The sequence below is a fragment of the Molothrus ater genome, chromosome 4 (genome assembly GCF_012460135.2).
Source record: "Molothrus ater isolate BHLD 08-10-18 breed brown headed cowbird chromosome 4, BPBGC_Mater_1.1, whole genome shotgun sequence".
In the NCBI taxonomy this organism is placed as follows: domain Eukaryota; kingdom Metazoa; phylum Chordata; class Aves; order Passeriformes; family Icteridae; genus Molothrus; species Molothrus ater.
The window spans coordinates 30,146,081-30,168,165 of NC_050481.2; the positions used below are offsets into that span (position 1 = coordinate 30,146,081).

Below are 22,085 nucleotides of genomic sequence, written 5' to 3' on the forward strand. Positions count from 1 at the left end.
AAGGTGTTGAAAATGTAGGTTCTGATGACAGCCACAAAAATTCTCAAGGATTAGAGAAAATGACATATGGTGTGACAGTAGAAAAGGTTAAAGAGATTAAAATAGATACAGTTACAATGAGCAATCATATCAGGTGCTCCTTAACCTAAAGCAGAAAAAGATATTATATGATCCAATAGTTGGTGGATGAAATTTGGCCAATTCACATATGAAATTATTCCAAATTCCCTTTTTTAAACTTACCAAGCTCTGTTTCAATCAGGCTTGTTTCTGTTGCTGACTCTATTGGAAAATATTAAACAGTCCAGAAAAATCTATCTGTCTCTACCAATGACCTCGCTCCAACTCTATTTTTCCCTGCCAATATACTCTACAATAAATGTATCATGTTGCAGTTCTAGAATTAACTCTTACTTGGCACAGTGTCAAATGTCTTTCTGAAACTCAAATACATTAATTCCATTGAATTTATGTATTTAGCTATCTTCTCAAAGAGTGCAGTGTTTGGGCACATGACCTACCCTGAAATTCATGCACAATACTATTGCGTCTGTGTGTCCTGATTTTTCCCCAAAGCTGATTCCATTCCAGTGGAGGTAACACTTGGAGAGCTGAGTGAATCCTTTTATTTGCCCCTTCTTTGCTAGGGGGACTCAAGCATGACTTCCAATGGCATACTTTTATCCTTTCCTTGGTGAAAAGCCACAGCATTTCATGCCTTACCATACCATGCTGTTGGGCAAGCTGGCTCTGCATCCACATACTCTATTTCAGCCTTAGGACAAGAACTATTATTTCCCCTCTATTTGAGTACAGCATCTTCACCTTAGGGGTTGTCTCATTTCCTTCCCTGCTCTTATTATTACCTTTGTCCTGTCATTAATCTCATGATCATCATTATCAGTAGCTTCAATGCAAATTAAGGTTAAAAATGCCTTCACTTTAGCTGGAAGAGATTATTTTTAACCTTTACCTCGATTTTCAGGGTTCCTACTTCTTTTCATGAGCAAAAAGCCTTTGGCAGTTTGCACTAGTATTCTCAAGTCCATTCACTGAATTTTTGCAATCCTTACACTTTGTCCTCTTTTAAACATAAACATTTCTTACTGGACAGTCCTACCCTGTGGGGCTTTTTTGCCCTGAATAATCTCTGCTATCCAGACAGTTCCAACTAATGTTCACATCTTTAGCTTGATACAATTCTAAACCTCTTGAGCATTCAGATTGCTGTGTCCCAATGCCTTCACCTCTATATTTATGAAAGTTTGTTCTTTGAAGTTAGTAATCCTAGAATTTAGCTTATACAACACAGTAGGGAATATGATCAAAGACTTTGTGGGTAGCGTAGCTGTGTCAGTGTGATGTTCCACTTGAGCTAGTGAACTTTGAGTCTGTTAGCTGGAGCAAAGAATGTGGCAGAACAGCTTCAGATATTCAAATCAGCCCATAGTTAATGTTGTGTAGAAGTAATTCCTAGTTACAGACCTATTTCTTCCTTTCTTTGGAACAGGGTTTTAATTTTTTTTTTAATTTTAACCAAAGTAACTTTTGGTTACAAATACAAGCTTGTTTTCTGCAGTAAAGTTTTCTATAGCATGCTATTTTTTTATGAAAATAAAAATTAATACAGATCACCTTTTGTCAATAACTTTGTGAATAAGTGTGTTGGCTCCATATTATTAGCAGTATCTGTTTACCAGCCATATATATATTATTACAGAAAATACCCCAGGAGTACAGTTACAGAAAATCCTATGTGTACATATATACCTGTGCCTAAGCCTACCTTAGAGGCTACAGCAGGCTCTGTAACCAACCAAAACCTGCTCTAACTGGACAGTGAGCATTTTTGAACTGGAATAATTACAATTGGTACTCATCTCACCTCCACACCTGATTTTTCTCTTCTATTTAACTCGACCAGGCTTGAGATATCATATGTGTGACCTTCTCTACACAGTCTTCCCCTATTCTGTCCCTCTACTTGGCTGACCAGCAGAACTCTGCTGAAGGTCATTGTCATGCTGTAGGAATGGTGTTCTCCAGTTTAGTGCTCCCACACTGCTGCTCGCTCCCCCACTCCACCCTCACTCCTGTGTTGGGATGGAGAGGAGAATTCAAAGAACTAAAGGCAAAAATCAAAGGTTGGGATAAGAACAATTTACTAGAAAGAGCAATAGGATAAGAAAATGAACAGTAACAATACTGGCAATGGAGGGCATAAGAAAAGAAACTATTCACATGGAAAAAAAAAACCACCTGACAATCGACAATATTGGCTCCTTCTGGCTACTGCCAAAGTTTACCTTGTCCTGGCTGGAACCAGGACAGTCATCTAGACTACAAGGTCCTGAGGCCCCAGCTTTTCATCACTATCCTTGACAGACTCCATCAGATAGAGTCTTTTGTCAGGAGACTGCAAATGAGCAAAGAAACTTTTTTGTTTCTCAGAGATTATTTCTGTGTCTTTAACATGTAATTCTGTCCCTGGCAGGCAGCACAACATTATCTTCTGAAACAGCTGAGCTGCCAAGTACTCAGTTCTCTCTAGCAGGGAGTCCTCACTAAGAGAGATCTACTCCATGTCTGTTATGCATCTTTGCTCTTCCATTCAACTCCATCTTTATCCATCAGTTTATCCCATCTTCTCTTCCTTACCGTAAACCTTCATCTCTCCATTGCTGACACTCACAACATCTCTGCTGAGGAGAGAATGTAATCAGCAGTCTCTTGAAAGATTTTGCTCCGATTCATAATTAATTTCTCTCTTAGGAAGAATACCCCAAAATCTGTCTTTTTATTATTTATTTTAGGCAAGTTTTTTGTAAACTAAGAAGCTCAGTGAGTGATGGGTTTGATGATGTTGTTTCAGTTCCCGTTGTTGCCAAAAGGCATCACTAATTCTGCCAAGGGATACAGTATCAGGCACTTTTGTTTATACATGTGAGAATTATCATTGCTACAAAACAAAAGAACTGTAACAAAGGACTAGCAGGCCTGCACTCCCCAAAGTATTACCTTGCAGTATGGACACAAGATATTCCTAAGGAGTCAAGATCTCAAGCATGTGGGTGAACTGGATAGGCCTTTTACTCACTGTCATATTTTAAAATTTGGTTATCAAGATCTCCTCCTTGCTTCATCATTTCACCTTTGCACTAGTTGCAGTAATCAAATCTCCTTGTTGCTTTTTGTCTTCGTGCTATAAACTTCACTATTTAATTCTGCAAATCACAGAAGACTTCATTAAACCCCACACAAAAACTATTGGTAAGAGGAGGCTTGTGTTACTAAACCTGCATTTATCTCTAATTATGGTGATAGAACACACCACATTCTTTTAACAGGAAATATTCACAACTTAAGGCTCCACACCTTAAGTGCTTAGGGATCAGAATGCCCAATTTTCAGTTACTAAAACTAAGTTAAAAGAAGTATGCGAGGGATGAAAATGGTGAACAATGAAACATTTTAGCTACATATGGAAAATATCTAAAGGAAAAGTGGGGAGTTCAAACATATCAGTGATCAAGCCTAGAGTTTATGACATTCAGAAACAAAATTAAATACAGTTTACTGCAATTCTATTGCCAGAGAAAAGAGGAGGCTGCTGAAATTTACCAATCTCTACCCACTGAATATATGATCAGCCAATGGCACAAGATGTTCCATTAGTGTGACAGAAGACAGATTTCAAAGTTCAAAAGCTGTAGATTTCAGCCTAAAACTGAAAAAACATGTGCATCTCTTAAAAAACACAATCAAAAGCCAATGCCACAAAATCTCCCAAAACCCTGGTAAACCCCCAACAACCACTCAACAATTCCCAAATCCTTCCTGTTTACCTTAACAGTTACAAGGATAATTTTGAAGACTAATTCAACCCCATACTTGATCTCAGGTCGACAAGTAGAGAAATCCTTGTCTGACGGTGTAATTATTTTGTGCATTCAGTAAAAGCAGTAGCAAATCAGGCAGCCAACTGTAGTTTACATAAAAGAAGAATAAGGAAAGAGTAAATGAACTTTCCCTTACAGACCTTCCCAGATTTCTCTGAAAGTTGCTTCAAAATAAGCATATAAAGCAAGGTTTGCATCAATCACCTGGAAGCACAGAGGAAGCTCCACTCCAAATCCCAGCCCCCTGCCCCATGGCTAGTTCTTCTATTTTCTAGGCTCCCGATTTCTCTTCTCTTAATGCTCCCTCCTGCAGGCTTACAGCCCTGCGCACTGGAGCCAGCTCTCCACTGCTACTGACTCTTGCAGGAGCATCAGCAAGACATATGTTGCCCATTTCTTCTAAGTGCATTTTTTATTCAAGTCCCACTTTAATCAGTGGAAGAAGTCTTGGGATGTTGGATCAGAACCCAGTATAAAAAACACCTTTGAAATTAAATAGAACCTACAGTTCGTTAAAAGGGAGATGCTGGAAAGTAGTCTGCAGCCAGCAAGATGGGGCTTGAAACAGAACTTTCAGAGGTCAATGCAAACAAGTTTGACTTGCTACTCTTTTCTTTTGGTTATGGCACCAGTAACACCATTTTGGAAATTCTATTGAGCTTCCCATTTAAAAGTTTCCCACAAAAAGTTTCCAACAAAATGGTGGAGGTGGATACAGGCAACAGCCAGGTATTCCCCCAGTCTGAGCTAGTGAGTATGCACCATCTACCCCCAGCCACTCTGAAATGGTCACTTCTATACAACAGTTAACGGCAGCTGAACAGCTCTTGCAATCAACAGCTTAACTTTCATTTTCTGAGTTTTCTGAGAGCTTTCCATAGGCAATCAACATGAAGTATTAGGGAAGGTGACCAGCACTATGTAAATACTAACTTCTAAAAAAAGTGTAAAATAAAAGACTATTTACAAGAAGATAAGGCTACACAGATGTGACTGACAGTTTTCAGTGTGGTTTGTAGGGCAGAAATACCTTGTTTTAAACATGATACTCCAGAAATCTGAGTTTTCTAATTGTAATGAGATTTTCATTTGAAGTTTTGAAAACGTGATAGATTCCTTCAGTCCTTTACTATGACATTTGCATTTTCAGGCATATGGTTTGGCTCCTAATGCTTCATCCAGTACAGGACTTATTAGGGTCAGTTAAACATTTATATAGTAACAAGGCAGCAATTGAGATTTTTGTGACTATCACAAGCTAAAGGATTTGGTACTTTTTTCATTGCTCAAATAACTCATAAGTGTCAAGAAACAGAATAATTTTGTAATTCTAGCCTACCCTGCTGCCTCTCGGTATTCCTTACAGATGCTCTTCTATTACTTTTTACACATTACAGAAGAAAAGCATCTGATGTTTTATGAGGAATAGCCCAAGCAGCAACGTAAAGTGCAAGTCTTAACCAGAAAGTTTTAGATCTTCATTTTTTCCCTTCTATAAGGCCCCTTTTCTTTTGCTTAGGCATCCACATTTTTTCCAGTGTTTTTTAAATGTTGTATGTATTTATGGAGGAATTTTCAAAGCCACCAAGAGGATTTTGGTGTCAGACTGCAGCTTTTTGAATGAGTTCTAAACATACAAATCCATGCACAGACTGAATATACATTAGGCTTTCCATACGTGCTAGCAAACAGCTAACAGAACTAGCAACCATGAGGCACCCAAAACTATACTCAATTTGATTCTGCAACACTCTATTTATTGCAACCAGATCATCTACAGGCAACTGAGCCACATATTGCCATGGTGAGTCGGTTCTGTTGTGACAGACATTAAGAGCAAGAAGCTCCAAAGCAGATTTCAGCTCCAAAGCAAGCCAAATCCTAAATATAAACCTCCCACCACAGTATATTCAATTACTAAGTCACAACTGCCTCCTATTCCAATTAGTGTTTTTACAAGGTTTTAGGGAACACCCCCTTCCATTTGCAGCCAACCAGTGCAATTCCCTTCCTGCAAGGATTCAATTCCTCTGTGTTCTTCACCCCCAGAGGGCTGGTTTTCAGGCAGCAATATCCCAATGGCCTCACACATGCCTGTGGTGGCCAACTGGATTGCCAACTGGTCTTAGTGCTGGAGAAGTATAAAGCTATATTACTGGGCACAATTGTCAGTCTGGTACTAGCTGATGTTCTAGTAACTTTTTTTTTTTTGGTCAGGGCAGCATGTTTCCAGTTTATAGATGTCCCAAAGAGAACAGTTAAATATAGTTTTCAGCAACATGTCAGTTATAGAAAACAAGTGACGTGCAGCACAGAGGATGGATGGCTACCAAATGTAAATGATACTAGGAAATTATCAGTGCAATAGACTCAGCAACAATGGTTCATTTTTATCACAAGTATTTTTACCTAAAACTGCTTTGTGAATAATATTTGTTGTCAGCTGAAGATAAAGTACAAAATAAATATGGACTTGGTAGGTAACTGGTGTTTTTAGTATCATTTTAGAAAATAGGCATACAATGTTATAATCAGTAAATAATGGGTTCCCCACAAATTCTGAAGGTTTTTTCCCTTTGCACAGAAATCTGCTTGAACGTCAATATAACAATTACTACCGGTAGATGGAATTTTTATATCCATTTGGTAGTGATTTACACCAGTGTTTTCAAGGCTGCCAACAAGCAAATCCAGAAGGCAGGCAGCCAAAATTCCAGAAGAGACAACTGTCTTTTATTTTATAGCTTATGCTTAATATGATTTTCCACTAACAAGTTCTGTACCTTCTCCAAAGTGCTAAAACTGGTGTGCAGAATTGCAAAGTAACACAGCCTCTTCAAGGCAAGCTAATATTAAAGTCATGGTAGATTATAGAAGTTATACTGTTTATTTAGGGAAAAAAACAGTAAGGTTAAAAGAACTGCATGATTTATTGCAGGCACTTGTTTCAATGTTCAAGTTTTTGAGCTTGACTTTATATGACACAACAATATATCAGCTAAGCGTTTCCCATTTGATAAAAAAGAAAATCAATAAATACTTAAGAAAGAAGGAAAAGATTGCTGTAACACCTAAATGGAGCACAAAGTATCCATTGGTTATATCATGTGCTTGATAAATAGGATGTAAATCATATCTAATATTCTTAGAAAGGCATCAAAACCAAGCTGAATTTGAAGGAGCTAAAAATGCACAAACAGAAAAAATTTTCTTGTTTTTCAAGAACTCCAGGGGGAGGGCCATTAGCAAGGTGAGGTCCAAATATCGTCCTGAATATGGTTAGTGATGCTTTCTAATGATTTCTAATGCTACTAGCATTAGAACTTTTGTAAGAGCCATATTAGCAAAGAAAAAGCTACTCATCCATCAGCCTAGACTGTATACATGAAATGAAGGCCTTGTTACCTGCTTCATATCCATCAATGTGAAGGATGAAACGATTTTGCTGTATAAAGCATTCATTCTTCCACTGATCCCATGCTGAAAAGGTGACCCCTCTCTAAGGATGGCATGTGCTCATTGCTCACCAGAGCAATAGCTGCCACTTTTCCATGACCATCTGAAACTAAAATCAAATTAGCAAAGTTGTTGACTTCACAGAAAAGGTAGCTCTGTGTGCCTTCTGATACTATAACTGCACAGAAGTCAACACCCAAAGAACACCTTTCAGTGTATTAGAAATTAATTTACAACTTCACACATATAAGTTAAAGCCAATCAGGCTGTATACAACATAATGCCAACAGGCAGAGTGTTGACAGCAGAGAATAACATTCATTCTGAAATTATGTCCTTTAGCTGAATCTCTGTGTTTAGATATGAACTGGGAATGAATTCCTCTTTTTTTCTTTCTTCTCCCTGGCACAGTTTTTTGTCTGACTACAAATCTTACTATCCCATCTTCTTTCTTAGTAAAATTTGTCTATCCCAATTAATTCCCAAGCTAAGTCTCATTTCCAGCTCCATGGCAGTACAAAGAAGAAATGCCAGCTTTAAAAGACACATAGCATCATGGATCCTGTTGCATGTACAAGATGTACAGTGTCAGTGTAGCCTCAGAAACAGGATCTCATTCAAAGACTGGTTATGAGCCCACAGGCTGCAATTGTTGACATGCATGCTTGAGGAAAAGCAGCCACTGCACAAATGCTACTGATCCCACAAAATCACTCAGCCTAACCACACTGCATGCTTTCCCTCCACACCTGTTATGACCTGTACAATATATAACTCTCTATACATCCAACTTGTAGTAGCAGACTCCTAGGTATCAATTAGACACTTCCTTATAAACCCAGTTTTAATACATATGATGCAAAGGACTTTGGAACATACATTGAAGAAAAACCAGAGTTATTCTAGATGTATTGTCTGTGCATTTTATTGATCAAGATACAAGCATATACAGCATGTGTATGTGTCTGGATATACATACGTACACAAAATGCCATGTGTATGATACATACAACAAACAAGGCCAGATTATCTGGTCTTGCAGAGATCTTTGGTCCAGCACAGAACCAAAGACCAGGGTGGAGGCATACTCAACCTTCAAAACGGTAACACTGTCTGTTCTTACAGCTGCCTGAGCCCGCCCAGGGCACCCTCTGTAATGCAACAAAAACACAATACATATCTACTTGAGATCTAGTAATAGAGGAGATGGTTGCTTTTATCTTATTGCTGATTATTCTGTTTTCCAAAGGTCATCCATTATTCAGATTATGGTGACTTGCTGGCTTTAAACCAGGAGATAAAAGAAAGGTGCACAGAACCTGGGTTCCACACCACAAAGATAGCTAAGAAAGCCCACTGAGGAGCCATTGCCACACCAGGCCAAACAGATTGCTGGGACCCAGAGGCTGAGATGTAGGAAACCTGGGTAAACACTAGAGAAAGAGCTCAGTAGGAACCCAAGTTTTATCCTTTGTATACCCCCACACCCGCTGTACTTACACATCCCTCCAGTACTCTCCTCTAACACCACCACAGAATCAGTCAGAACCCACCAGTATGCTAACAAATGCTTTCCACAATAAATAATTACTTCCATTTGTTTGTTATTAATGTATTTTATAAGAAAAATGGTAGAATTGGGCAAATTGGTTATCAGGCACTTGGCTGTGTGTTTTACATAGAAACCACAGTTGGGAACCGAAAGAGAAGCCTCATGTTCTCCCAGTGTATTCTGGGAAGAACAAGAAGTATAGTTACCAAATTTCTGACTATATATTTTAACTTTTTAGGCTTATGAAAACAGAAAGAATACTGGTGATGCAGCTCTGACGGGCATATTTTGCTGTTAAAAAGTAACAAAATACATTTTAAGCCATATTTTTTACCATAAAATACTTTCAGTTAATAACCTAGACCTGAATTTTTTCTTCTGTTGCAAGATCGTAGCTCGGATCAATAAGACACGTTCCTATCATTTTCCCATCAGACACTACTGGAGAAGCAGAAGGTGTCTGCATGGTAAGTAAAGAGAGAGTAGGAGAAAATCTGGGGGTCATGGTTGGTGGAGGGTATCCATGATAATGGATAATGGGAGAATAAGGGCATTTATTAAAAGCTTGCCCTGATGTTATATTTGGCATTCTTGGCGGCACTGTCCTTATGCCAGGCTGTGCTACTGATGTTATCAAGGGAGGAGGGAAATCAAGAGATTTCTTCTCCTGAAAGAAGCTGTGAATGTGAACATTTTCATCTTTCAGTTCTGCAATATCATTAAACACTGAGGCAAGAGGTTGAAATCTGGGTTCACAGCTAAGCCCATAATCCCAGTCATAACCACCTCTGAGATCCTCATCTGAGATGCCAACAGTTGCAAGCAAATCATACCCAGAGTCTTTCCCATCTGGCATCAGGACATAGTCTCTTGTGTGGTCTGTCATCATGCCTTCCTCTTTTATTCCAATTTCTGTAAGTGTTTGAGACAAGATTTTGTGTGCATAGGCTGTGTCACAGGCTTCTTCTCTGCTTTCTCCTTTAATGGTCTGCACATTCTCCATGCTTTGCATGGTAGCTGTGACATCTGTTTCTCCAGAATGATAGGAGAACTGATCAGACTGTCTTGGGATCCCCGAATCTGGCACCTGCGAGCCGTGCTTGCTCAGCGCTGAGCCAATGCTTTTTCTGCAAGGACACTCATAGATCCGTTTGATTTCCTCGTCCTCTGCAGTCTCCCCTTCAGCAGAACCATGGCCACTGGAGTCTGAATGCCTGCAGGAGACATCATCATCCTTCCCCTCTCCAAGTCCTGCTAGGCTCAGCCATTTTGCTATAGCACCCATGGGAAGCATACTGCTCTCTGTACTTTGGATTTTCTGGCAGTCCTCATCTTCTCTTATTGAATTCACATCAGCAGCTGAGGAGGATACTGGGTTTCTTTTCACACAAACATTCATCAGATCTTTCTGCTTAAGTCTCAGAGTAAGTGTGATCAGACTGATGGCAAGCAGCAGAAACACCATCAGTGAGATGGAAACACTTACGGTCAGGCTGTGTGCTGACACTGTGGGATCACTCTCAGGAGAACTGGAAACATTCACAAAAACAGTGCATGCTGTGAACCTTGACACAATTTTAGGGCTATGAGCTCTTACCAACAATTTCAGAGTATCATCATTCCTTTTGATGCCATTTTTCCTTCTGTGAACAGTCTGAGTCAAATAAATATTGCCACTGGTTTGATTCACAGAAAAGAATGGAGAAGGTTTTAGAAGGGAGTAATGAACAACTCCATCCAGTCCACCATCACTGTCTGATGCTGTCACTCTACCAATCAACTGGCCTGCTTCATTCTTCTCAGGAAGATTAAAGAAATAATGTTCTTGTGTAAACACTGGATCAAATTCATCTCTCCCCTCAATATCTACCTGAACTGTAGTGGTAGTCAGTGAATCACCTTTGTCTTTTGCTTGGATTATGAGACAGTACCTATTTTGACTTTCATAGTCAAACATTTGCTTTGTATGAATATCTCCTGTTAAAGGATCAATGAAGAACATGTCATGGTCTCTAGCAGCTTCACGATGAGTCAAACATGAAGACTGTATGGAGTAGGTAAGGTACCCATAGGAGCCTTTATCAAAATCCAATGCACAAACAGCACACACAAAAGAAAAGGTAGGCAGATTTTCACTGACAGTGCAGCTCAGACTGGGAAACAAAAAAAGCGGGGCATAATCATTGTCATCTAGGACACTAACAAGAATAACAGCAAAAGCCATATTTTTTACATCAGTTCCTCCATCTGTGGCTTGGATAACCAAAGTGAATTTCATGGTATCCTCATAATCCAGCGTTTTTGTCAAATTTACAGATCCTGTTCTACCATCCAAGCAAAAATGCCCTCTGTCATTTCCAGAGATGATAGCATAAGTGATCTCTGCATTAGTGCCTGCATCACAGTCTTTTGCTGAAACTTCAGTGATGTGACTGCCTATGGGGATGCTTTCTTTGACATGAACATGATACTCTGAGTTGCTAAATACTGGAGGGTTATCATTAACATCCAGCACAGTGATTAGCACTGTAGCAGTTGAATTCAAAGAGGGTGTTCCACGATCAGAGGCAAGGAGAACCAACTGGTGAGAAGCAGCTGTTTCCCTGTCAAGAGCACTCCTCAAAACAAGACTGCCAACAAGTTTGTAGGATGTTTCTGACCCCATGACACTTGTTTCTACAGAGAATAAATTCTCAGCATTGCCACCAATAATGGAGTATTCAACAAACGTGTTGTCACGCGTCCAGTCGCAGTCGATGGCTGAGAACAGGAGGATGTTTTCTCCAACTGAGGCATCCTCACTCACACTGAGATTGTACAGAGCCTTTGTGAAGTGAGGGGCACAGTTATTGACATCTTCTATGTGCACCTCTATGGAGGTAACTGCACTCAGAGGGAGACTGCCACCATCTGTGGCCTCTATCAGGAGATGAATAATGGAAATATTTTTCAGCTGCATAACTGGTTCCGTGAAAAACAGTGAACCTGAAAACAAAACAGAATTAACAAAAGTCCACACTGCACAGGCAAATAAATGTGATTCCAAAAGCTGATTCTAAACAGTCATATTTAAAAATGACCCAGCTGTAATGGCTATACACAACAAAATTACTCTCTTGCATCTGGAGAGTAGTGGGTCAATTTCTGGATGAACACCAGTGACAAGTGGCATACCCCAGGGGTCTGGGACCAGTACTGTTTAATAGCAGTGACACAGACAGTGAGATAGTGTGCGCCCTCAGCAAGTTTGCAGATGACACCAAGCTGAGTGCTGCAGCTGACATGCCTGAGAGATGGGATGCCATCCAGGTGGACCTGGACAAGCTGTGGAAGAGGGTTCATGAACCTCATGAAGTTTAACAAAGATGAGTGCAAGGTCCTGCACATGAATCAGGGCAACTTTTGATATTGACAGGGCGTGGGGGAGGAAAGGATTGAGAGTGGCCATGTGGACAAGGACTTGAAGGTATCAGTAGATGGAAAACTGGACATGACCCATCAATGTGCACTTACAGCCCAGAAAGCCAATTGTATCCTGGGCTGCACCAAAAGCAGCATGGGCAGCAGGGAGGAGGACATGATTCAATCCCTCTGCTCTTAATAGGGTCCAACTGGAGTGCTGCATCCAGCTCTGGAGTTCTCAGCAAAGAAAACACATGGACCTGTTGGAGCAAGTCCAGAGGAGAGCCATAAAAATGATCAGAGGACTGGAGCTCCTCTCCTGAGAAAAGGCTGAGATAGCTCAGCCCAGAGAAGGCTCCAGGGAGACCTTATTTTGGCCCTAAAGAGGGTTTATAAGGATGAGAACAGACATTTCAGTAAGGCCTTTTATGATAGGACAAGAGATAATGGTTTTCAACCAAAAGAGGGTAAATTCACATCAGATATGAGGAACAATTATTTTCAATGAGGGTGATGAAACACTGGAACACATTGCCCAGAAAGATGGCAGATGCCTCATCCCCAGAAACAATCAAGGTCAGGTTGGACAGGACACTGAGCAACCTGACCTATCTGAAGAGGTCTCTGCTCATTGCAGGGGGGTTGAACTAGATGACCATTAAAGATCATGTCCAAACTATTCAATGATGCTAAGAACTCATAGCGATGCTGTGAAGGCAAGACCTCCCCTCAATGATGCAGTATCAAATACACATTCTGCACTTAGACCAGAAAAAATATGCATGGTCTAGGTACAAACTGAGAACTCCAGTCTTTGATGCGATAGTTCCCCACTGATAATGGCAGATTTAACATTAAACACAGTGGACTTTGGCCTCCACAAATTTCCAGAACTCAAGTAATCACTGGCAACAGGTGAGAAAGCAATAGGACTCTTTGATTTATACTTAAAAAGCTGAAATAATAAACCATGCAGACTCACCATTCTTGTGATCAATGGAAAATCCCTCACAGGAAGAGAGGATTTTGTAGGAAATCATTCCATTATGTTCAGAATCCCTGTCTATGGCAGAGAGTGTCAGAACAGTGGCATCCATAGAAATGAGCTCTGGCAAGTTCACCTGACATATAAACCAAAAATAGAGCTTAAAAAAACATTTTAGATGCAAAAAAAATTGCCTTTATTTGTTCTTATCAGTAAAACCCACACAATTCCCAGCTTTGGAAGAAGTTTTACCTACCCATTTTCTTCTGGGACAAAACCAGAAAGACTTGAGATATTGAAAACTATGCCTTCAATATGGCCAAAATTCATAGTAAGCTTTAACAGTAGTAAAATCCATCTGTTCATTATGACAGCAAGTTCAGAAAATAGATTAATCACTTTTTTCAAGAGTACACTTATGGACTGCAACTAAAAGCTTTTCCCTTTGCTTTCAAAACCCCCCTCATTTCCATACATGGAATACAGTCTGCAGTATATGACTGAATGCTAAAAAAGCCAATATGTGCACCCCAAAAACTCCAGCACTAGTCCAGTTAATCACCACTGGATTATTCCTAGAATTTGACTTTTCAAAATGCTTCCTTTTTTTTCTTCTAGGAAACCAAGAAAATCCATTCCCTTTTTAAGAATGTTCATTGTTTTAAGTTTCATACAGCACTTTTGTGACCAAAGTTTCCTTCCACCTTATAAATCAAATTTCAAATGAACAGTATGCTATAGCAGCTACCTCTGTCATAACTTGAAGTGTTAGTTTAAGTAATTTAAACAGAGAGATTATATGTATATAATAACCACATACATATATTAAGCTATATATGAGGAACATAAATATGAAAACATTTGAAGGAATAATAAAAGGGTAAAAATACAGGATGATGAATAGGGAATTACACATATCATCAACCAAAAAAGAAGCAGTGTATCTTACTTGCCAAGCAACACATCAAAATATCAGGACTGTGGAGAGAGAAGCTCAGCAGTTTACATTAAAATAGTAAATAAAGCTACACTGTTTTGAATCAATTAATAATGCTCCCTACAATGTCTGCTCCAATCTACAAAAAAAAAAAAAAGTTCTGGCACTTGCACAAGCAATTGCTTGCCTAAACTACTCTCCAAAATCAGACACATATGAGGATTGAGGAAAATAAAGGTCTAAAAATCACTTGAGTATTAATAATGCATTTTTTCCAGAATGTGGATTTATAATTTTTAGTGGAAAATTTACACAAATTCTGCCCACTCAGGCACCCAAAAGTTTCACAGGTGTCTACAATTTGTCACAGAGGTATCGAAGTGACTAAACTACTGTGCCTGCAAATGCTCAGAGGTAGAAAATTCTTTACTAGACCAAATGTTTAGACTTATTTCTTTACTCAAACTGTCTGAGACTTACAAATGGAGCATTATTAAAACCAAGTCTTCTGTGGTGCCTCATATTTTTGGCTCTGAGGACATCTACCACACACAAGAAGCACCAAGTCAAACAGCTCAGTTCCAGAATGGCTGGGGTTGTTGGGTACCTGCAAGGTGCAATCCTTGGTCAGAGTAGGGTCACCTAAAACAGGGTGCCCACGACTACATACTGCTGAGTTTTGAATATCTCCAGAGAGAGAGATGCCCCAACCTCTGTGGACAACCTGTGCCAATGCATAGTCACTGTTAGAGTTTGAAGGAAAAAAAAGAAAAAAGTTTCCCGATGTTTAAACAGAACTTCTTGTGTGTCCATTTGTGCCCACTGCCTCCTGTCCTTCAACAGAGAAGACTTTGGTTTGCCCATCTTTACTTGCCCCCGCTAGTATTTAAACAGATTGGTAAAACTGAGCCTCCTCTTCCTGAGGCTGAAACATTTCTTTAAATAGAGGGTGGTCAAGCACAGGAACAGGTTTCCTCAAGAGGTGGTCAATGCCTTGTTTAAGAGGCTTTTGGCCAATGCCCTTAACAGCATGCTTTAGCTTTTGGTCAGCCCTGAAGCAGTCAGGCACTTGGACTAGATAATGTTTGTAGATGCCATGCATCCCAAACTATTCTACAACTCAATGATTCTATTTTATATATGCTCCACTTTCTTTAATCTCCACTTTTCTTTATGGCCCACAGTTGTCCATAGTCACAAAAAGATTTGCTTTCACTGTTGGACAACCTCACTTCTACAACAGTACCAGTTCAAATGCTTGTCCAGGAGTCCAAAAGCAGAGCTCTGTACCCTCCTCAGTCTCAAGGGATGTTGGGGAGGTCAAAACTCATATCCTTCACTCCCTAGGTGAGTGCCATAGCCATAAGGCAGCATTACACATTGCAAACTTTAAAGGCATCATCTACCATAAAGGCAATCACTACACCTGTGGAGCTGTGTAACTGAAAATGAAGAAATTCATGCCATAGTAAGTGGGCCAGTATAAAGGTACCAAATTGTTTAGCATTCTCTCAGAAGAAAGAAGTTCTGAACACTGGACCCTGCTCCCCAAACTGGATTGGATTGTATCCAGTAACTATGAATGCATGGTTGATGAGCTCACATTCACACCAATTGCCTTCTGAAGACAGAAACCACAAACATTGAAAGTGAGCAGTTTCCTCAGTCCTTTTAGCAGAATTCTTAGGAAGGGGCTGGAGGTCCCTAAAAGAGCTCTGCTCTGTTTTTGCTCAGTAATAGTTTGCAGAGACCTTTACTCTCAGTGCTCACATGCATTCAAAGACAAATATGAACAAGCACTCCTACTATTTATCATCCTATATGGAAAGATACCACATGCTGATGGTTCATTTGCCATGTTCCCACCTGATAAAAATCTTGAGTAAACACTGGAGGGTTATCATTGATGTCCAAAACAAGGATGGTCAGTTCTGCTTCTGTTTGATGCACAGAATCTGAAACTATGATATGCAGCGTATACACAGCAGTTTCTTCAAAATCTAATGGTTCCACCACTATGATGACACCAGTATGCTGATCGATGGCAAATTTCATTTCAGGACTCTTATCATAAATAAAACCAAACTGAAGTGCTGGCCTGGAGTCTGCATCACTTGCTGACACTTGAGTCACTATAAAACCAGGCAGGGCATCTGAAACAATAATTTTGAGAATAAGTCAGAGTTAAAAGATAATGTTACAATTTCTGAAGATTTTGCCTATTTTGTAATATTGGATCTTGGATGCATTTAATCTTTCTGTATAGCTTTTGGTGTATTCAAACTTTGTGTATTACAATGATCACAATATCCAGAAAAGCTATGGAAACAGTAGAATATTTCTTCAAAGGTATGTTCTGTATCCCAATTTTAATTTGGATTTTCTTAAGACTTTCCCAGATCCAGTGTAGTCATAACAGTTTCTTCACCAGCAGCAGGAACTTACATGGTTTTCCACAAGCATTTATGTGACTGAATGTAATTCAGAATGTATTTACTGAACAATGCCACAAGAATATTTAACTGAGGTATTAGAGATGCTGATCTGTGTAGAACCAGCAAATGCAATTCTGGAGCTTTTCCAAATGAAGAGAAGGCCACTAGAGAGAAACAAGGCCTTCAGACAGACCTACATGGCACAAAAATATGAAGAGATCAAGGTATAATCCTACAAGACTGAGAAACTGGATACAGACAGCTTTTGTCATGGGCCAATTTGACAGTACCAGAGATTGCAAATTGAACCTATTAGTGATCATTTCACAAAGCCTGGAACTAACAGAAGTGAAATCATTTCTCATTTACATGCCTTGGGCATGAGGCCTCAAAAATACTGTGCCATGTCGTAAAGCGAGTTCTTAAATGGAATACAAAATATTAAGTAACCTGTAGTTTATAGCTGCTGTGCATCTATGGATTCTGTACTTGTCATAACCAGTGGCAGGTAAACTTAGGAAAGACTAAAATCTATCAGAAAAGACAAACTTGTTATCTTTTGTTAAGAGAAGTACTGGTGTTTATAATTTTTCTGATGTGTATCTTAATGCATTCACATGTAAGATGCCTGTATTTGAAAATTACAGGCCCAGTACTCAAGCTGTGCAGATGTTGAGCTTATGTCACACAACACACAGAATGCATGCTAGGTTGAGAACTCAGGAGGTCTTGAATCTTCTCTTAATGATCATCAACTGCACTTAGCTATAGAGCTTGTGTAACACTACATTCAAACTTATAGGAAGTATTTCTTTCATCACAGTGAAGTTCAAAATGTCTCATTTCTAGCAATGCTGGTTTTAAAACCAAACATTTTTATTGGAGAAGAGCAGAAATCAAAAGACATATGAAGAGTACAATACTGAAAATGAACAGATTAATGTTGCATTTCTGCGGATTTTCCCTCCTTTTAAATAGCCTATGGTTTTATTCCAAACTATCCACAATTAAGATTAAAAATAATGACGCTGAGAATAAAAGCAGATCAAAATTTGCTTTGATATTTCAGCTTTAATACTACCCATTATAATCTTTACTGCAGTTGTTTGGTTACACAAATCACCAAAAGCACTAAATAATTATCTGAGAATTCCTAGCCTTAGGAATTAGGAAGGAAACGTAGCTGTACTTTAACACTTACTTTCTGGGACCTCCGCTTCACCTAGTGGTTGGACAACTGGAGCGTTGTCATTAACATCTAACACTTGTATCCTCACAATAGTTGTAGCAGACAGTCTGGGGTTTCCTTTATCAGCAGCTTGTACAACCAACCTACAATTAAAGGAGGTACTAATTGTCACTTTTGATCAGAAATCACTGAATTATGCACCAATATTATAAGCAGGGGAAGTTTTAAACCCAAAAAAATAGCCATTTCTGTTCCTCATTGCAACTCCTAAATTCCATCTTTCTTTCTGTAAGGTTGAATGTGCATCATTTTACGTTTTGGTTTTGCAGGAAAAATGTCCAGGAGATTCTACATGGCAAAAGAATAGCAAAATCATACAAAGAAAAGGAAGTGTGTGTCTGTACTCATTTAATCCAGTTTCATACCAAATGTAAGTGGTTGAACAACTCTTTCATATAAGACACAGTTCTTCCACTGGTAATTCAGAGCAGTACTAAATACTAATTAGTACTAAATTATCATTTGCAACAACTTGACTCTCTTCATTGTTTATAAAGGGACAAAAGGGATGTGGAAATTGGAAAATACAAAAACATCCAAAATGGTATTCAGCCAGAATTCCTGCAGACACAGAGTAGCCCTTCAGTTACATTATAAAGGCAAGTGATAAAGTGAAAACCCTGAATATGTGCACCATTTGACAATGGCAAAGTTCCCACTGATTTTAGTGAGATCAGAATCATGCTGTCAGATAGAAGAGTTTTGACTTTAAACTTCCATTTCACATCTGCATAAGGATGGGTTGTAAATTCTGTAAACAACCTTTCCACAAAAAATGAAGCAAAGAAAATGGTGAGCAGCAACATGATAAACATGTATAAAATGTTTACTCTTTATGGGAAGCAGCTTCTGAACAATAAAAAGCAAATGTAAACTGAGATTATTTGGAAGACTTTACCACTTCCCAGTGGAGGATATTCCAGAAACAAATTCAAAATTAAATCTAACTCAACAGGTGATCTTACAAAGAAAAAGGAAAAAAAGAAAACAGTGAGTTAGGCTAAAGGATATACAGGTCAAAGCTGAGCATCTCAATTAAGTGTTATATGTACTAACAACTGTTTTCATGTTGCACCACACTTTTTTTTTGCCTCCCCAAAGATCTTCTTTCTCCATCTTTCTTCTAAGTAAGAGTTAAAAAGTGTCAAATAGATATTTTACTTCCTAAATGTTCACTTGACAATATGGAATGCCAAGGCTGTAACTCAAGCTGTGGCTTAGAGCATTTCTATTCCTTGACCACACCACCACTACTCTGGGTATCCTTGTGGTTTCTGATCAAATAGAAGATAACTTAAATTGCAGGCTAGTATTCAATCAGTGACCATGCATAATTCCATATAGAAAGTGTATTTTTTCTAGAATGAAAATTGGGAAGGTATACATATGGAAATATTTTAGTAAAAATAATCACTTTCTAAGGTTTCAGGAAAAAAAGCCTCTCATAAAAACATTTTAGCCAAGGCATTAAAATTAAGGTTCTGTCAACACTTTCATTATAAACCCTGTTGTAAGGGACTTAGAACTTCTGGGGATGAAAATGTTCCATTCAGATATATAAACAACTCCTTGCAAATTGGAAAAAAACAACAGTAACATTTTGACATCAAACAGGAAATACTTGTGAAAGCTTCTTTTGCTATTCACTTTTCACCTAACAATGTCCAGATTAATAACTTGTTTTAGAGAGAAGGAATATGAAGCCACAGATTCCCTGAACAAACTGTCAAACTGAAAGTCTAGAATTTTAACATAGATATGGAAATAAATCAGGCTCGCATTTAAAATGAGATATGAGGATTATTATGATCCCATGTTGAACATTTCACCATCAGTAAACATCCTTCCTTTGAAGGACTTATTCTAGGTGTTCTTTTAAAGTATTCGTTACAAATAAAATGTATTTTTTAAGTTTTTGAAAATCAGAATTGATGTATTTGATTCAGTGAAAAACTGAAAAAAATCCTCCTAATTAAGTGTCCTGTGTATTAAGTTAAAACAAAGTATTTTGGGGATATTATCAAATCAGCCTGATACTAAAAAAAACCCCCACATACTCTATCAATATTCTTGGATGTGGTTTTCTACAAGTTATTCTCATTCATAAGAATTCTTATTGGAAGTTTAAAACTTTGAGGTCCCACAGGACAGGAAAATGGACAAATATTTTAACTGATACCAGATGGAAAAAAAAAAGTAATTTCTATTGACATATACACAGAAATACTACTTTTTGTGGAGACTGCAATACTTAAAATGGGTCCATTAATGAATCTTCATAGTAATATTTTCTCTTCAAGGCATTATTTATTTGCTTTCTAATTCCAACGATGGCATGACCCATAAAGGAAAATTGTCATGTCCACTTGTCCATATTTATTCAGAGTTTCAGAAAAACTGGAAAAAATTAATACTTAGTGCAAGACAGGTTATAGATAGAAACAGTTTAAAAATAGTCTTTATCACATTATTGAGTACAAACTTTGAACTCTTTACCAAATAAAAATGAGAACATATCCCTGTTTCTTGGATTTGATTTAAGTGTTTTCACTGTGTCTTTATAAAGTACATTTCCAGAGAGGGAATGGCTGTACAGTTATTAATAAACTAAAATCCAGGAACTGTCACTGTTCCTATAGTGAATAACCACACTTATATCAATAAGTGTTGTCATTGATTAAACTATAGTATATTTCTTTCTCTAAATGTGGTAACTACACAAGAACCTATAGTACAAATGGGCAGCTTTAGAGCTGTTCTCAGTGCTGTCTGGCTTGCACCCAGGTTCTGTGGGTAATGGATACCAACAGGAAACTATGAAATATGTAACATTAATATTCTCAAGTTAGACAAGACAAAAAGAATACATTTTATGGGAACCTTAAATACAAACCTGTAAGATGAAGCATTTTCATAATCTAGGCCTGTATTAGTTGCTAGAATTCCTCGTGCTGAATCAATTAGAAATGTCGCATTTTCATTACCAGATACAATTGAGTATTCAGTTTCTCCATTCAGCCCACTGTCAAGGTCAGTTGCAAATACCTGTTTGTGAGCAAAGCTGAGGCTTAATTAAAAACAGTAGAACATGATTCCAGAAGGAAAACCCTTATACTACAGTCAGATATTTCTGATTACTTTCCTTTCTACTGCACGTATTTAAATAAATCATCTTTGTCCCCAGCTTGAGTGTTGTGTAAGGTCACAAAATCTGCTCATGACCTGCATGGGCTGCACATGAATGAATAATTTGAAATTCAGCTACATAAAGCATTAGGGCTGAATGCAATCATCTTACTGTTAGGTTGCTATTAGAATGCTGTCCTTTTTGAGCACATAAAAATGCACTTTCTCAGTGGTACAGGACTGGCCTTTAAAGTATTGCTGCTATACAAACAGACAAAGGATAAAATAATTAAACTACTATGTTTTCAGAGATTTCATGGGATAGTTTAATAATTACCTCTTAAAAATACCAACCAGAAAATGTAAAAAGGGCAGAGGCACTCTGTAAAGATTTGCCAACAGAATAAGGAACATTCAGCAGCAGTGAACAGGTTTCTCAAAGAGTCCTCTTACTCTTTGAAGAGTCATCTTTGTATTTTTTTGTTGCTGAACAAGCATTATAATGAGTCTGGGACCCAAAACACAGCAGAGGCAACCAGTCAGATTGAATAAAGGAAACATAATAGAATGTATTCTGTCATAAAATTTTGATTACACATCTGGCTTGACTGCCTTTTGATTTTTCTCCATTCCTGGACATATGTTTCTCTAAATAGAATGTCCATCAGTTTCTAATCACTTTGCCCTGGAGGCATTTGTAGCTTTTCATTTATTTATTCTCTAGAGAGGGAATATCTTTAGTACCTAACATGACCCTCACCGTGACCTGACTTGCAATGCAAGAACACGTACTGAGGAAATTATATGTTCTTCTAGTCCAACTGATGTCTTCTTTTGCTCTAACACAGCCAGCTGGAAACATTTTGGGAGAATGGACCCATTCAGAGGAAGAAGTGTTTGCACATTTAAATTAAGACAAGCTGCTCTTTAGGCAGCAGATTTTAAATTGAACACTTGGGTTCAACTCTACTAGTCTGATGAGTAGAAAGTATTCTTTTTATTGCTATAGTCCTTTCAGTAGAGGCATTAATCCAAGACCCAGCC

At 38.4% G+C, this 22,085-nt stretch overlaps 1 protein-coding gene across 1 annotated transcript in view; it reads right to left on the reverse strand.

The window, feature by feature from the left end:
* Positions 1–8,262: 8,262 nt before the first annotated feature.
* Positions 8,263–22,085, reverse strand: part of DCHS2 (dachsous cadherin-related 2) — a 104,766-nt gene continuing 90,943 nt past the window's right edge. Inside the window, exons 16-20 of the mRNA XM_054514721.1 lie at positions 20,809–20,960; positions 17,868–17,998; positions 16,098–16,384; positions 13,292–13,430; positions 8,263–11,892 (exon numbers count right to left, since the gene is read on the reverse strand). Coding sequence (XP_054370696.1) covers positions 9,266–11,892; positions 13,292–13,430; positions 16,098–16,384; positions 17,868–17,998; positions 20,809–20,960 — 3,336 coding nt within the window. The 3' untranslated portion in view covers positions 8,263–9,265. The remainder of the gene's footprint in view (positions 11,893–13,291; positions 13,431–16,097; positions 16,385–17,867; positions 17,999–20,808; positions 20,961–22,085) is intronic.